The following is an 18,073-nucleotide window of genomic DNA, read 5'->3' as shown; positions in this document are numbered from 1 at the left end:
TGGATCGAGTCGCCCATGAAATATTCATGGCTCCCCGACGGCCACACGGCAGCTGTTTTGCCCAGGTTTGCCTGAGAGCCAGGCCCCGCCTGCCGGCCACGCCAAGGGTCGGTGGAATGAATATGCCTAGCCCCTCCCAGCTCGTGTTTTCATGTTTATTTTATTATTTAATTGCTCTGTAGGTCCAGCTTATGTACTGCAGCTTACATTTCTGCCTGGTGTCCATTTACACAGCTGGATATCTCATGAAGCCCCTGCTGGGATTGGAACATGCACTCTTCTGGTTAATACCCTATTTCGCTCACTACTTCACTACATTTTCACCCCTCTCGTTTTGAAGATGTAAGTTTTAGGATCAAAGGCAAGCTTTAAAAACACCTACCATGTGTGTTTGATTTCTCCAGTTCCCTCTGGGCCATAAACATCTAAAACAAATGGCTCCTGGAAAGTAAAATGAACAAACAACAGTCCAGTTTATAGTGAGGTTAGATTTCTAATGAACAGTGACGTTTGCTATACTGTTACAGTCAGTGTTCCTGTTGCAATCGATATTACAGTCAACTGATAGGCTGATACCTAGCCTGATATTAGCTAGCGATGTGTCTAAACACACAAGACATATTTCCAGATACTATGCCTAAACACATCTTTAGTTCAATTGCCAAGCAGTGAAATTCTGAATGTAAAACGAGATCCACCAGAGATATTCCTTTAAAGCAGGAGGAGATATCTGTACCAAATCCAGTTCATCAGGTGTCCCCTTCACCTGCACAGATAAATGTGACCTACAAACAGGCTCTTAATTGGACCACATTTTGTTCCTGGCAGACTTTTTTTTCCCTGTTGGACAGTCGCTCTTCCTGTTGATCATGGGACAGACTGCACTGAAAGGCAAGGTTTCAGTTTTACATTTCTTGTATGTCTGCTTTTTTTCTAATAAGCCCCACTCACCGACCTTATAAAGAAATTTAAACGATGTCTAGGATGGAGTCGCATTAATACGTTGGGTAATTTCCTTTGTTTTCTCATTACATTCACAACACAAACCAAAAGGGGTTTACTAGACACGATCCCCATTTTAACGGCATAGTTAATTACCGCTTCATACAGCAAGTCTCATTTACGGAGACAAGCAGTACACAGGCTTCCCTTTCCATCGTCAAATCCCACGGGAGTTTTACAAGTGATTCTGCCTTTAAATGCGTCTCGTACATCCATTACATAACCACGGCCGTAACCTTTGTATTACACAAATCCCACAGCTGGTCTTGTGAATATATAATGCAAACTGCGTGGAGCTCTGAAGCCCTCGTGCACAGATGGGCCTAGCAAACCACGTGAGTGGCTCAAACTTGTGGCCACGCTGCACCAATCCCATGATTCATGCCGTTACGCTTCAGACCCCAGTATGAATGACAGCCCCTAAAAAAAGTATATTGTGGCCTTTTCTCCTCACACCTGTTCCTACAGGTAGACCGCCAAGAAATGTACAGCCTTCGCTCTGTCATTCATTTCTAAAGACTAGGAACAAATAGGACTAGAATGTATTCACAGTTTATCTATCATGTTAGGTGAATTGGGGTCGGAGAGAGTGGCAGCTTATTATGGTTCTGGCTCCAAACAATACAAAAGTGATTTAATTGAAGAAAACAATGACTTCATTAATCAAAAGGATATTCAGTGTTGAGTCAATGTTCTCGCAGTAAGAAAATGGACCATTGCCCACCGAGGACCAATGCGCAGTCCTGTTGATTCATTAGCAGATGGATATGCTCCAGAACGTTGCAAAGACCATTAATCAAACACTGATGTGTCATTCATTTAAAACCACAGTGTGTTCAGGGGTTGGATTTCACGGCAAATATATACGTTGGATTCGTGCTGTAGGGCAGATGCAAACCATGTGAGACCCCCGAGAAACGAGGGATTTCCACGCCGTGCCTGTTCAGCTTTCCAGAGAGGCACCTGCAAAGACTCAACCCCTGAGAATCAGAGGAGGGCGTCCCCCCCAATCTCAAAGACTGTCAGCGCCTCACGAGCCAGCCGGACTGACTTAATCTACACTCCGCCCCTCTCTCTCTCCTTCAGGTAAACACCAGGCTTTGGCCCTTTCCATGGTGACCGGATCATCATGGAAAGGCCCCCTTCTGGGACCTGCACTGTGGCTGGCTTGATTAGGTGCTGATTAAACAGCCTCCTGGCTAATCACCTTTGTGCTCATGTTCCATCAAGCTGGACTGTGGAGGCACTACATGTGATTTCCATCAATGTGTGATTTAAAGCACAACTTTATTTGGTCCGTAGCTACCTACAGCAGGAAGGAGGGAGTTTGGGTGATGATTACTTGATGTTGCAGTATGCGTTTCCTCATATCTGACATCATTCACACATATTGCTGGATGTTCCCACCAGAAATTATAACTAGAAACCTACACTGACAAGCCCAGTATAGCCCCCAGGACTAGGGGTGAGCAACACACATCTCCGGTCTAAATATGAGGTGCAATGATACAGTATGTTATTGCATATCAAGTCTAAAATAATTTCATTTGAGTCTTCAGGGCAGCGATTCTGGGTCAAAGAACCAATCTGACTGGATTAGTGACCAGCTAACATAATGCTGTAATACTTTATGTACAGTTTTAAGTTGGGTACAGGCATTATCAGCAATATTTTTCATTAGTTTGAACCTTCAGGGGTTTCGTACACTTCAATCTGCAGTATCAGCAGGCTACAAATCAAAAAACCGTATTGAACTATCCAGTCTGAAACTAATTACAGGGAAAGTGCTTAGTTGGAGGCACCAAGCATTTCTAAATCTTTCTGTTAGAGCTGTCCCCCGTACTTTCATTTTGAAGAAGAAGAAATAGTCTCAAACTCCAATTGGCTGTTTTTACGGAAAACCTGGAACACAGACTGAGATTTTATATACAATAATTCTTCCCCAATGTAAATGTGGTGAGCAAACAGCTCCATCACTTTAACCACTACAACACACTGCTACTTAGGAGTGTACTTAAATCATAGTTACGCTTCAAAATACTCTCACACATTAACATTCTTTAAGGAGAACTTTAGCTGTCTGCCAAAATAGCATGATAGTTTTGTGAAGCAGCTTTATGATGCCGGTATTGTCTAATTATCTGGAGAAATCTCACCTCCCAGCTGATCGAAGCGACAGACGACCACGTGTTCAGATCCACACGTTTCTTTGATGTGGCTGATTAGCGCTTTCCCCGCCCTTCAGAGAGTAATATTTCTAATAGCTCTGCATATTTATGGAGTCATTGTGTACTCAGACGGGACCAAATTGCTCTCCTGAAATGATGTATTTACAGAAATCTTTCACAGGAAATTTATCTTATGCTTCATTTCATTCCATTCTTATTCCACGTATGTGTCCGGCACTGTACTCCTGTTGTTTGGTATTTGTTGTTGTCACTTTGACGTTGTATGAAAGCGCTACGAGTGACACTGGAAGCGGAGTCAAATTCCTTGTATGTGTAAAAGAAAGCTCGGCCATTAAAGTCTAATTCTGATTCTGATTTCAATGTCGGTTACACTTTCTGCGAAAGAGGGTCGGCTGAGAACCCCCCGTTTCTCTCCGCAACGAACAGGGAATTGACGGTAGAGTGCTCCCGTGTGCTTTAACGAGGAGGCAAATTGCCTCGTCGCTGACCTGGAATATTTCACTGGCGAGTCCCCACACACCGACATTTTTAATACGCGTCTCCAGCCGGGGGCTGGGAACACGGCGTAGGCTATGGGGAATGGTGACCTCGTTAGAAGTTTTGCGAGAACCGACCTTCGCTCCTTAAACAGGACGGGGGGAAGGGGGGGGGGGGGGGTGTGCATCAAAGGTGCTGCCCGGAATGCACGCGTTGTAGGACCCATTTCTTCACCAATTCGTCTCTCGGGCTGTGAAAAACTACTGCCTATTTTTTTGCATTCTGCCGGCATTTGTTTGAACAGAATAGGAGTAGATTCTGGAAATGATCTACGCATGCATTCTCCCCAAGTTGGACGTCAGAGCAGCGCATATTTATAGACTGGGATCAAATGTGGCTCGTATCGCCAGATTTACTGTCACTGACGCTACAGGAAAACGGCCTTATTTGTCCTGCTTTATTGTTAAAGCATGTTACAGGAGACATCAGAATGCCCACAGCATGGAAAGCCTATCACATACTTGTTTAATGTTAGATAATATCATTACTAGTTTTATGTATGTTAATATTTACTTACCTGCACTCTTCACCTGTTACTCATATACATACCCCTTGACAATTAGTACTTCAAAATATTTCCCCTACACATCTCATACATGTCAGATTTACATATTAAATGGTGTTATCTACATGTATGGCACCTTTAATAACCTCCAATAGAAGAGCTAGAACAAAATGTTTTTCCTAAGTGTGGCCCAACATGTGAATTTACAGCACTGAGTTTCACACCGGGGAAAGATATGCAGTCTATTGTGTTGCCAGCATGTTTCGATCTCTTTCCATTACGTTTAATGTGTTTTGGAAGATGGTTTTCCTCTTGAACATTGACTCATTGGCTAAGGATTACCCTTCACTGTCCTTTATGATTTAATAAATGTCAGCTCTAAACATGCAGTGGTAATTTATAGTCATATAAAAGTCAAGATAGTATAGCGCATTACGTTGAGATCATTTACCACAACTGTTGCCTGGGCGGGGCGAAAAGCATTATCAAGGATGCATCCCACCCTAACCATGGACTTTTTATTCTCCTCCCATCAGGCAGGCCTTACAGGAGCCTCTGCTCCCACAGGCTCAGGAAGAGCTTCTTCCATGAGGCTGTGACCCTGCTGAACTCCACACCACAGCGCTAAGCATTATTGCACTCATTACTGCACTGCCTCAGTATATTTCAGATTACTATCATTTATATTGTACATACATCCAACTATACATATTTTGTCTATACTGTACATATAACCCATATATATATATACACTCCCCTTTCCAACTCTGTCCACTTCACCTCTATGTATAACCTATTTAATATATTATACATATATAATAATCTGTATACTGTATATGTTGCTCTCCACTGTCAATAACACTGTACGTACTGTAAGATACCATCACTTATGTTGTAATACCTACTTTTACCTGCACATATCTGTAAATAATACTATTCTTTTGCACTTCTGGTTAGATGCTAACTGCATTTCATTGGCTTTGTGCCTGTACTATGCATAATGACAATAGAGTTTAATCTAATCCAATGTAATCTAATCTACAGTATAGTTATTACTTCTTCTCGCTGATCAGCAGTATGTTTCATGATATAGTCTGAAGAGTAATGCTATTTTGGTTCATATTAAGTCAAATACACGAGACGTTTCTTACCTCAACTGGACCGGATCACCCGCTATGTCTATAGATAGTGCACAGCATACACTCAGGATGAAATTATATTTCAAAGCTGCTGGAGATGTGGCAGAAATAGATAAGTGCAGATGTTTATAGGCAGCATGTAAAAGTCAGAAGGTGATTTCATTTGTGTGGAAGGTTTGGCACCAGCACACCACAGAACTTCATCTGAATGCCATGTCTGGAAATATATTTAAAAATGCTGTAATATGCTCAAAAATTAAATATTCCCTTCCAGAACAGGATGACCAGCAAATATATGCAGCGTCCATATTCAGTGTGTGCTGATAAAAAAAAATACCTGGAGTTTCTCTTACATCCATCAAATGGGGAAAATGGACTTGGTTGGAACTGCATTATATGTTCTGATCCAGACTGGGAATTCTATTTAAAAGTCTGTCCAACAATAAATAAATGTTACAGTTGATCTGCTATGATGCAAGGCTTCAGGTCTTGGCTTCATATATGCTCCTCTGAAATCATTATTGCTGTGCCAGGTTTCCGGAAGGGGTGGAATGCAAACATATGTGGTATGAGATATGACAAGAGAGACTCATGAAGATTGTATATAATGGACAAGGAGAGATAAAAGACATGGTCTATCTGTCAAAAACCATTGAACTTGGTCTTCCAACTGGCATTTAGCATATTTTCCAAATGAAGCGAAACATTCATTTAAAATCTTTGTGAAAAGTACTCAGGTTAGTACACAGTACACCTCTTGCACATGTGTGCAATCACCCCCAGTGAGACAGGGTTTTATGGGTTTTCTTCTTGCGAAGAACTCATCTACTGTACCTGTCTGTTAACTGCATCAAGAATAGTACCATTGTTCCATTGTGTAACCTTTTTTATTCCTTAATAAGGTAACACGTTTGCCAAATTTCCAGGTTTAAAATGAACTTTTGCGAATTCTGTGCTATATTTTGCTATCAACGTAACTGTTGGTGCTTGAGACACAAGATGGGATTTACAGTTTTGCTTTCATCAGTAAAGCTACGTTTTATTACGGCAGTCATGATTGAAGAACATATTCTGCAGACTTCTGGTTCTCATAACAAACCCAGCGGAGCTCCCTACGGTGTAGTGAGCAGCAGTAATTGAATTCTTCAGCTCAGTAACAAAGTTTCTGTGTTTGTAGTGTTTTCCGTCTGGATGCGTGCTTCGGCATCTGTGAATAGTACCTCTCAGCCCTCATTTTCTATGACAAGGACATTTTTGTCAGCCAATGCCTTTCAGGGCTGAACGGTCAGTGACTTTCCAACACGAGGGGGCTGGTGGTCGTGCTGGATGCCAATACACGAAGTCTGAGCCGTGTAATCTCACGCACTGTAAAGATATAGTACGCAGTCTCGCTGGGATTATTTTAACCCGTTCAGTGCGAAGAAAATTGATAACTTATTCACTGCACAAAAGCACCTCTTGATTCCTTCATTCACCACAGACGTTAGAATCCCAAAAGCCAGCTCTCCCCACATTCGACCTTCAGTCCACGCTAACTGCCTGTAGGGACCTGCTCCGCATGTTAAGCGCGGTCCCGAAATGAACAGGACCTCCGGGAGGGCCCTCTTCCTGGAAAGCCCCGTCCCTGCTGATTGGTTCATTACTGGCAGTGATGCGCGGTGGCCTTCCAGCGGCCTCCCGCTGCAGATGGAAGTGACAGCGAGCCGAGGGGGATGGCAGAAAGGTTGATTAAGCGTGGTTAATAAGAAATTATTTGTCCACCGCTGAGGAGAAACTATAGTCTCCATTTCCGTCCGCTGGCAGGGGAGCAGGACACGGGTTTGGCCAGGAGAGCTGGGGAGTTCTGGAGAAGTTATTCAGTAACTTGGCTGCTAAAAAATCCTAGTCACGTGGAATTATGACGACCAACAAGGCATTCGCAATGACAACAGGAGAAAGAGATAAGGACACCCCACATAGGTACAAGAATAGAAACAACCAAATTTATTTGTCACCCTGTGGAAACGGCGCCAGCCTGAGTATGAGCTAATTTTTATGTCTGGTACATCCTCTGACAAAGAGCTGAGTGAATCCAAACAGTTTGCGCGCCCTTGAAACACCTGCGTGAGTGAAACGCACGGGGAGACGCGCCGGCCTCGGTTTTCGGCCTTGGTGAATGTTTCCGAGTTATCAGCGCCGAGCCTCTGCAAACGGCTTCAGCTGTCCTCCTCGTAGTCTTTTTACCCGCTGTGGGCCGGCATCCAGAGCCGGTCGCACGGGAGTCTCATAGCGCTGTTTAGACAAGGGGCTGGCTTTGCAAGGGCAGCAAGAGTGTGGAGAGGAGTCCTGATTAAAAACCCTGAACAGGTGTGCCTCTGAGATTGAGGGCGAGCTGCGGAGGTTATGCATTAAACAAAAATGCAATCGTCGGGGTTTGCAAAGCAAAGGCAGCCAAAATATGACCGTAGCATCGAACAACTTCCCTCTCTGCCTGGGCTTTAACTTCTTCCTTTCCATCAGGGAGATGACTGGTTGATAGAGTAGCATACAAACTCATGTCAGAAAGGACAAAGAAGGGGATGCCGGTCCATGTGACTGGCATGCTGCACTACAATGCCATTTCCTACGCATGCTGACTCAGACTAGTTCTGATCTCATTTACAACAGCACAACCAGGTTCAAAAGGCATTTCAGAAAGACACTTTCAAGGATGCTGCTGTGCCCTAGTAATTATCATCTTACTTCTTCATGAATTTACAGGTACATAAAAGTCATTAGTGTTGAGAAAGTAGCCATTAATCAGGTGGCTTATGTAGGGAACCGTCCAGATAACATAGCAGAGATGTGATACTTAAACATAAAAAAACATTTTTAGGCAAGATATAATAGTAAGATCAAGTCACTAAAACCGTACCATGATTCCAGTTCACCTAATGCAAGTACATCTAAGCCAGTCTCGTCTACATCATGCATCTCCTATAATAATTTAAACAAGTACTTGAAGCTTTTAAAAAAATATATTAGTTTACAACGTGTTTTCGCTCAGTGGTTTTTGAGCAGACAGGTTACACTTTTAAGTGTGTGAGTTCTTGTGCCTATTCGACTACATTTCTTCAGGAATTGACCGTGTGCGAAGTCAACACCAGTAATCCATCCTCTGTTTCATTACAAGAAGGCTGCGTCGCTAGCTACAAGTGAATGTTAATGTCAATTTTTGGGAGGGGTGAGGTCCTCTCAGACCCCTGGGGCATGTCTGGGCATGCGCTGGCGTTCCGCTTGCCCTCTCCCACGCCTCTCCTGCGTTTGGGAGTACTTCCACTTGGGCTGCAGGGACTTGAGCTTCTTGCGCTTGCGGTCGGAGCACCACACCCTCTCGCAGTACTCCTCCACCTTGTGGAAGTTGCTGTAGCCGATGAGCTGGAGGAACTCCTTGTACCAGAGCTTGGAGGCGGGGCCCTGGCGCAGGCCCGGGTGGGGGCAGGGCGGGGCCCTGGGCTGGGGCTCGCTCCCTTCCTCCGGCTCCGCCTTGCTGAAGAGCTCCTCCACCCGCTCCTCCTCCAGCACCTCGAGCGTGACCCGGGCCACCACCTGGACGAAGCCGTGCTCCACCGACTCGCATAGGTAGGTGCCGGCGTCGGCCCGCCGCAGCTTGAGGAAGAGGAGGCCGTGCGGCGTCTTCACCACCCTGTCGTTCGCTCTCACCTGGGGAAGGCGGGGGGGGGGGGGGGGACAGTGCGGTGTCAGCCCTCACCTGCAGTCCTACATCCATCCGCTCTACTTTCCCACACCTATGCATTGGCTGTCACCACAGAGACTCACCACGGAGAGGTTACTGGGCACAGTTAGGCTGGACTAGCAGCAGTGTAGAGTACCAGTCAAAAGTTTGGACACACCTGATTAAGATAATGGAAAACATGCATTCAAAGACATTTTGATCTAAGGACTTATGCTTAAATGCTTGAAATGTGTTTTTAAGACAAATATAAATAGTGAAGTTGATGGCTATCCATGAATTTCTTTCCAAACAAATGTTTTGGAAAGAAAAAGTCTTTTTAAAAAGATATTAAAAAATCTTCTGGCTATTTTGAAGAATCTAAAACAGTTTTGATACTTTGATAACACTTTTTTGGTCACTGCATAATTCCACTTGTGTTATTTCATAGTTTTGATGTCTTTACTATTATTCTAAAATGTGGTAAATAGTAAAAATAAAGCAAGAAAAGTGTGTCCAAACTTTTGACTGGTACTGTAGAACAAACATCTATTACCCGACTAGAATAGAATCATCAATGTATAAAACAGTCCTGATAAAAACACGTGCTGATATGCACTAGGGCGATAACGAAAAGGGACAATCTAAAACAAGTCAAAAATAAATAAAAGTGCTATGGACAGCCTTCACAAAGGGCACAGGTGATAAAGAACCTGTGCAGGCGGGGATGCTGGAGCTTTTGGTCCAGGGAGAGAATGGGTTCAGGAAGCTGGCATTAAGCCTGACCAGGTTTCCAGCGAGCTCTGGAATATGGCCGGGTGCCTCTGCTGTTCTAACTGATATAGGCAGCTTGTTCTACCACCTGGGGCTAACTGGGAGGATCTGTGACCAGGATGTGCTTCTCCATGAAGGTGGGGGGGGGCTGTTTTGTGGGACAAAGAGATCTGGCAGGGGTGAAGGGCTTGATTACAGCAAGCAAGGGGAGCGCCACCCCTGATGCTAGTCCCAGTAGACCAGCACTGTAGAACTAAATGTAATACAACAGCCACTAAGCATACATGGACACCTATAGATGAGACAGCTGATGAAAAGGCAGAGAGTACAGGCTGGTGGAGAGGTCAGTCTGATTTGTCCACTTCCTTTTCATTGTATAACATTGATGTCATCGATTAACTAAACAGACACCCTTACCAAGAGCTTCGTCTTGTCTTTAATGAAGTAATTCAAAGACATTGCATATGGGAAACAACACAAGCCGTCTGCCAAGGCCTCAAACCTGCAACCCCTGAGTTACAAAGTCACTTCCTTGGCCATGCCACAGTGACGCCCAGTATTGCTGTGCCAAGCTTGCATTGCCATGGAAACGCTGAATGCGCTCGGCGGGCGCATTCAGTCCAGCTCTATTTGTGTCTGTGCGTTCGTGTGCTTCTATCTGGTGCTTGCAAGTGACGGGCAGAGATTCCTTTTACTTGGCCTCCCTTTCTCCAAAGCTCTTATGGGTAATTTCACACCGATATTTTTGCGATAATCATCTGACTCGACATCTCAGCATGACCCCTTTTTTCAACTGCCTTTATATAGCCATTATATTACTTTCTTTATAAATAAAACACGGTTACGTTTAAGGAAACGTCTGAATGTCACGTGCTTCAATTAACTTTTTACAAAAAAAAAATCTTTTAACCTTGAAATTTAGTGACACGCTCAGGTAATGTGCATGGTTCTGCACTATCACATTTTTGCAGCAGTCTCTACTACAGAGACTGTGTACTTAAGACTGTTATGCGCATAGATTTAACTGGCAAAGTTATCTGCAGTATTTTCTCTAAACTACAGAGAATTTGCTGTTCGGTTTGACAGAAGAAGGGAGAAGATTTTATCATCAAACTACGAATGATAAAACATTTCACGGGCCGATTTGAGGTGGGCCGGCGTAATCGGACGTTCTCGCCCGACCGGAAAAAAAAAAAAAAAAAAAACCCAGCTCGGAAAGGGAAAGCTCCTCTAATTAGGCGTGTCGTTTCGGATAAAGCGCGGCGCGCTCTGAGATAATCTTACCTCATCCTTGTCAGTGCCTCTTTGTGCGAACCAGAGGACTCTGGCCTGGGGAGATCTGGGCCTGCATTCCAGAAGCGTGCTGTTGTTTTCCACTCCGTAGACCAGCCTCTCCTCGGCTCTCTGCGACTGCTCTGCTGAGGAGAGGACAGGGTCTGTTCACAGAGCTTCAGACTGAGCTGCCGGATAAATATGCACCAGCGGTCTTATTCCTTAAGGCGTTTCAAAGGAGGAGAATGCAATTGCCTGCATAAGAATTACAGACAAATAAACACAGAAACGTGTACTGTGTCAAGGGATCAAGTTTGGGCTCTACAGGTAATTCACCTTGTAAGCGCTGATATATACTTAGGAGGTAAGTGCTGCAAGGGAAAAAAAACTCTACATTGCATTCTACTTTGAAAATGAACATACAGTACCTCTCTCACTAAAAAGTCATTTTATAATATAAAATTCATATTCTAAGCAATACATGTTTGATACATGTAAGTGTACAACCAAGTGTATGAGCAACATATTAATCTTTGCTGTTTTCATGTCATTGTCCATATAATGACATTCACAACTGCAGCGATGAGCTACTTTACCGAGACTGTGGGACTACCTGCAGTTCAGGACTGATACCAACCTCATTCTGCCTACTGTGTTAGTGGTCCTATGGTAGATTTTTCCCAGGGGGAAAGTGAAACAGCTGGAATTATCCCACCATTGATCCCTTCCTCCTGAACTGATTCATGCGGTGTGACATTCAAGGGAACTTCCAGGCTTGCTCTGGTAATGAATACTTTACAACCCTACTTACTCCCATACAACTATTTTCACTCAATGTTTGGAGAACTCACACCTTTATGTGACAGGTCTACATTTGAAATAAAAATGTCACACTTTTTTGGTATCAGTGCTATCCTTTCAGATGTTTACTGGGAGAGGTCAAATAATTTCAGTTTGCTTACGAAAGGTTATTTGAAAAGTATTTGACAGAATGCACCGCGAAGTGGAAGCACTTGGTACGGCCAGCCAAATGCTACACCTCACTCTGTTTTCCACAGAATCAAGCTCCGAAGTGCCTGTGCAAGTAACCAGGTTGACTCCCCCCCCCGGCTCCGGCACCTACCCTCCGCCGCCAGCCCGGTGCACTGTTGAACGGCGTTCCCGTGGCGGACATCTTGCCTCCTGAAACGCCTGGGAAACACAAGGGAGGGGAGAGCCCGCAGGTTCAAAGAGCGCCGTCGTTACACAAGCCCCCCCGGCCTGAGACATTATGTAAATCTCCCCGTGTGAAGAGCGAGCGCGGCCTAAGAGGGATTTCCAGCATTGTGAGAAATGGAAATCAAATCAGGCTGGCTAATCTCTTTTGTTGTTGCTCTGGGAGTGATTAATATGACAGGTACTCAGCTGCGATTATCTGTGATTGACTTTCCGCCCTGCGCGTAAACTGTAGGCGGGGAGGAATCGTGGGGGGGGAGGGGAGGGGAGGGGACGTCTGGACTCTTACAGGCTTCACAGGCTCTGCTGATGCTGTGAATGCCTGGCGGGAGAAGCAACCTGCTTGCGGGTTGAAATGGGATGATAGCCACCGCTCTCTCCAGATTAAATGGGAAAGTGGAGGAATTTCAGACAGCGTGGAGCACACTGAATAGGAAAACCCCTGTCTCATAAGGCCACCTAATGCTCCCCTTCAAGCGGCTGTTAGAGTATGAGCATTACGTTACATTATTTTCATTTAGCAGACGCTCTTATTCAGAGCAACTTACATATACATACATAGGTTACAATTTTAAATGTATACAGCTGGATATTTACTGAGGCAACTCTGGGTTAAGTACATTTCCCAAGGGGAATCAAACCAGCAACCTTTTGGTTACAAGCCCTGCTCCATACCATTATGCCACACTGCTGTCTGCGACTAGGCATAACATTACCGGTAGAGGACCTGGGACATTGTCTGGTTTTTGCCAGGAAAGACCACTGTGCCCTCTTCTAACATCACCAGCTATACCTGCTGGTTAGCCACACCGGGTTAAGCCAAAACAAAGCATTGGAGCGTCTCATTCGTAACCGTGACGGCGTGTCTGCTTTGAGACCGAAGGAAGCAGATGGATGAGGAGGAGCTGCGCTGTGCTCCCTGCTCCTCCTGCTCTCCGCAGAGGTGACTCTGGAGGAGGAGAGCGCGCTCCTCTCTGCGTGAGCGTAATGGAGAGACAGTCTGCGGTATGCAGTACAGAACAGCCCGCTGGGCCCTGGCTCTGGGATACAGCACGCTCCCAACCACCCAGCCCTCCTGTCATACATAATCACCCTTTATATCCCTGGCAGACACCCTCATACAGAGGTACTGTGGAGAGACACAGCTGGAGAACCTGTACTGTCACGGGCAAGAATGGATGTTCAATACGTTTATAGAATTCACAACACAAAAAATAGAGTTTGCCTCAAGCAGTCTGATCCCAGCATATGGTTAAGAATGGTGACAATGGACACACAGCAACTGTAAGAGTGAAAAACACCATCTAAAGAACAGGGAATCCCCCCACCCCCCCTCACCCATCCCCCATCCCCACCCCCCCCACCCCCCCAGAGCTCAGGCTACAGGTCACATGCTCCGTGCGCGCGGCCAATCTTACCTTTTGGTGTAGAGTCCGGCCGGGAAGTACCTGGAGCAGGTGACCCCGTCCCAGGCGCAGTAGGGGTCGCGGGCCAGGCAGCAGTCCGCGCACGCCGACCCGTACAGGTCGCACTGGTGCACCTTCACCTGTGCCACGCCCATCTCCGACCCCACGTACAGCTGCTGCTGTGGGACGGAAACGCAGAACGCAAGCTAACACGCTTTACAGCACGAACACGGGCTAAAAACTCACCTGTGGTTTGTTCTAGTACATTTACATTTACATTTAGTAGTTCGAAGATTTCAAGAAAAAAGTCAACAAGGTATTTTAACCCAAGGGAATAGTTACAGTTGGATATGCTGACCATACTCAAAGTCAAAGGCTCTTACAGGATGATGTACAGATGCATAGAACAGTATGTCCAGCCAAACACTTTCCCCGGGCTGTCGTTTTCTCTAGAAATAGTAATGCGCAACTCTGTGCACTGCAAAAGCCAGAAACTGCCAAACTGACACATAAAGCACGGCTTAAATCCCATAATAAACTCAAATGGTGCGGCCTGCCCGGAGAAGTGGGAAACAACCAGCTGAATGATGAGTGGCGTTACCCGCGGCGCCGGGCCGTACACGCGCTTGTTTTCCTAAGGTTTGCGGGAAGAGGCCGACAGATACACCGCGTCCGTAACTATGCAGGGCAAACGAAATTACCGCCAGAGGCTCCCCGACTCCGTTGCTTAACACATCCGATTCACGCATGATTTAAAGACAAACAAAATACGGCAAATTACAGCCTCTGCCAAGGGCCGATTATCCCTGCAGCACGCTGTCTTCCCCGACAAAGAGATTATATAAACCACAGCAGTGAGGGCAGGCACGGAATCAGCTCTCTGCCTGCGAAATTACATTTTACCTCTTGATAACTCAGGCGCATATACGCCATTTAAAAAATCTGGAACGTACAAGAAAGCAGTCATCTTTCAATACAGGGTCTGCTGTGAGTAATCAAAAAAAAATTGCTTGATTCATTTGAGTTCCTGCTCGGTGTGGTTAACCGCCATCTAGTGGTTAATTGGTTCTACTGCAACTGAGATGAATCACGGGCCTTTTCATGACACAGTAATTAAGCATGTAGCAAGTGCTCCTACCCTTTTAGTAGAGACGAGAATTTCAGTTATCGGCACAGGAACCTAGAAAGCAAAAAGGGGAAAAAAATCAGGAATTATCAAGAATGAAAAACACAGAATTAAGCATAACCCAACCTGTAATGTGAAGCTCACTGTGGTGAGTGTGAAAGGAGCTTAACAAGCACCTTGAAAACCTGCAGTTCTTCCAGGAGGACTTCCTCCATGGTGTCAGTGTCCTTGTTGTAGATGGTGATCACTTTCAGGACAACAGCGTCGTCTGAACGGGGGAGAGAGACATTGTTAGACGCAGAGAATGTGGCTCGCCGGATGTCGCTTTCGCGGACGAACGTTTCGAGGTCAACACTTCGGGGCTCGGTTCTTTCAAGGAAACCTTACTTCTCCTGTGAAAGTTCACCAGGGAGAGCCGTCACCAGCCACATAGCAAATACACATGGCACAACCCCCGCTTTGTGCTTAGCGGCACATTCAGATCTCGGTAGATCTTTATTCTCTTCGGGAGCAAACGGAAGCAAACGGGCAGGGCGTGCTGACGCGGGCCAAGAGTTTACTCCGTCGGAAGCTGTTGCGCTTGACACAGTCGTCATGGTAACAGCCGCTGCAATTCTGCAAGGCTGGCATGACTCCTGTAGGCTGACTACATGATTCTGCAAAAACAAAAAAAAAAAAAAAAAAAACTCCTTCGAGAGCGTCAGGCCGGCCACTTCGCTAAGAACCGGAATTACAGACACGAGAAGGGAAATGGATTCTGATACAGCCGTCGCAGAACGTCTGATGGCTGCAGGGAGACGGGAAAGACCAGCTTCAACATTCACAGCCGAGGGATTCGGTCATCAGCAGACTTTTACAAACCCCCGGAAACTACCTGGGGTCATTTGCATTGGATGTTAATGACGTTTATTTGTTCCTCTTCAAATATTAAGGAGCCACATTAAGCTCCGCAAATTACACCAAGCGTTTTGGATTTCCTTAATAGCCTTGCACTTGAAATTTAACATGCTTTTCCGATATCCTCACTGAGTTTTACACTGAGTCGTTTAGCAGACCCATCTAGTAACTCCTCCCTAGAGTAACCTACACAGTGTATATCCTCAGGTACACAAACAGCAGTGCATATACAGTAATCGCCCATAACAGAAACGAAACAACGTCAGTTTGTAATACTGTGATCAACATGCTGTTATGTATGCATCAGGACAGGGGACCGAACTTAAAATGCGCCGAACACAGGAGTGCTGTAACAGAAATCACAATGGGCGTCATTACCGAGCAACCGGTGGCGTTAAGGATCTCAGCTCGGGTTCTGGGACCCCGAAAAGCAGGCTAATGACCAGTGACTCTGTTCTTTTCTCGCTGTTCTGACTGATACAGGCAGCTTGTTCCTCCTGTGGGGGTGGGGGGGAATTGGGAAGAGGGAGGAGGTGGGGACTGTTAAGCACCCGAGGTTATGAAAGAGAGATTTGGCGGGGGCGCAGGGTTTGATTACAGCCTCAAAGAGAGGGAGCCAGCTGACCATATTTTAATTTAATGAGAGCCATTTTCGAGATGAGCGGCAGAGAGACGCCTGTAACCTGCAGAAATATTCACAAGTCGGCCCCGCTGCATTCTGGGTAAGTCTGAGAGGCCTCGTATCGAGTCCAGCAAGGAGAGGGTTAAAACAGTCCAGACAGGAGAGCACAAGGGCCTGGACTAGGAGCTGAGCGGTGGGTGAGAAATGGCCACATTCTTAAGATACAGCAGAGGAAGAATCACATCTCTGGCTTAAAAGGACTATAATCACCATATCCTCAGTGTAGGATTCCTCTAATAGTCCTTAAAAGGAGCCTGAGGTGGCTCTATGAGAAAATGAAACCTAGAGAGTGTGCTTGCTTGGAACTACCATGTATTTATACATTGGCACTGGTCTGGTGTGGACATGATGTGTCCAAATACGCTTTCCCTTGGGGTTAATGTTGAAACACTCCAATCGGAAAAATAGGAGCTGGTGGTGGACTGTGAGGTGTTTCACAGAGACCAGCCCTGGGGGCTCTCTTTGACGACCCTGCGCGGCGTGACGTCACCTGTCCCGATGAACAGCACGTCGTAGTGGCCGTCCTCGGCCTCCACCCGGTCCACGGCCACCTGCGTCAGCCTCCGGTCGCCGTCCGCCCGGAGCAGGACGGGCCGCCGGTGGAGGGGGTGCACGGGCTGGAGCATGACGGGGTGGTCCCGGGCGAATCGCAGCACCTCGTCCGGGTACTCCTTGGAGCTGGGGTACTGGCCCCCGTTCATCTGACTGGCACACTGGAGGGAGCGGGGGAGGGGGAGGGGAGAGAGTGAGAGAAGGGGAGAGAGAAAGGGGGGATGAGAGAGAGGGAGGAAGACAGAGAGAGAGAAGGGGGGACAGAGAGAGACAGAGAGAGAGGGAGACAGGGGGAGACGGGGAGAGAGAGAGAGAGAAAGAGAGGAGGAAAGAGAGAGAAAGAGACAGAGAGAGAGGGGGAGAGAGGGAGAGAGACAGTGAGAGAGGGACTCATTTTGGTGTCATCCATTACGGAAATCCTTCAGCAACACGGAAATACTTTGTCATACCAGTAAAACTCATTTTATGTGTTTCTCTCATATGTTTTCCTGGTTCCTTATGCTTTGGCCATAATGTCCTTTGCAAGCCTTTTTAGTAAAGCATCTGTACTGAACTGAACAGGGAGATCAAGAGAGTGGAGCGCGAATGAGAGAGACGGAGACACTGAGAAATAGAGAGAGATGTAGAATGTAGACTCATAAAGATTTGGATTTCCAGTCCCAGACCAGGGAGATTCCTGACTTATGACTTTTTATTCCCTATCTGTAGCCCATTCCTGGTCCATTCCACACTGAAACCAAAGTCCCCATGTAATAATCACCACCTTCACCTGGCTGAAAAGATCCCTTCCTCTCTGCCTCAGCTGATGTGAGCTGAGCATTCTGGGACCCAGGTGAGTGCTACACATTTCTGCTCACCCTTTGCCTCCTCTGCATAAAGCGCTGTGAGACCTATGAAAGACTCATAGCTACACTGAGGCAATTTATGGTAAGCATTATTATTATATTTACGACTACAGGTCTACAGCAGATGGCTGGGCTCTTAAGCGTGCTGCAGTGAATGAAACAAGCCTCATTTCTGCTCCTCGCACCTCTTTATTCACACCCTGAGTGGAAATATGATTAGGCCATAAGTACGGGAAAGAAG

General features: G+C 46.0%; 1 protein-coding gene across 2 annotated transcripts in view; it reads right to left on the bottom strand.

Annotated features, from left to right (window-relative positions):
* Positions 1-6,969: 6,969 nt before the first annotated feature.
* LOC118771874 (semaphorin-3E-like) overlaps positions 6,970-18,073 on the bottom strand; it is a 35,980-nt gene continuing 24,876 nt past the window's right edge. The window contains exons 11-17 of one of the 2 annotated variants that reach the window (XM_036520008.1): positions 16,926-17,148; positions 15,033-15,124; positions 14,869-14,910; positions 13,743-13,909; positions 12,233-12,300; positions 11,122-11,255; positions 6,970-9,053 (exon numbers count right to left, since the gene is read on the bottom strand). In XM_036520008.1, the coding sequence (XP_036375901.1) occupies positions 8,586-9,053; positions 11,122-11,255; positions 12,233-12,300; positions 13,743-13,909; positions 14,869-14,910; positions 15,033-15,124; positions 16,926-17,148 (1,194 nt within the window). In that variant the 3' untranslated portion in view covers positions 6,970-8,585. The remainder of the gene's footprint in view (positions 9,054-11,121; positions 11,256-12,232; positions 12,301-13,742; positions 13,910-14,868; positions 14,911-15,032; positions 15,125-16,925; positions 17,149-18,073) is intronic. The other variant, XM_036520009.1, reaches the window with a different exon arrangement.

The sequence above is a fragment of the Megalops cyprinoides genome, chromosome 25 (genome assembly GCF_013368585.1).
Source record: "Megalops cyprinoides isolate fMegCyp1 chromosome 25, fMegCyp1.pri, whole genome shotgun sequence".
NCBI lineage: Eukaryota > Metazoa > Chordata > Actinopteri > Elopiformes > Megalopidae > Megalops > Megalops cyprinoides.
The sequence above is the reverse complement of the archived record's forward strand: the minus strand, read 5'-3'. Positions and strand labels throughout refer to the sequence as shown.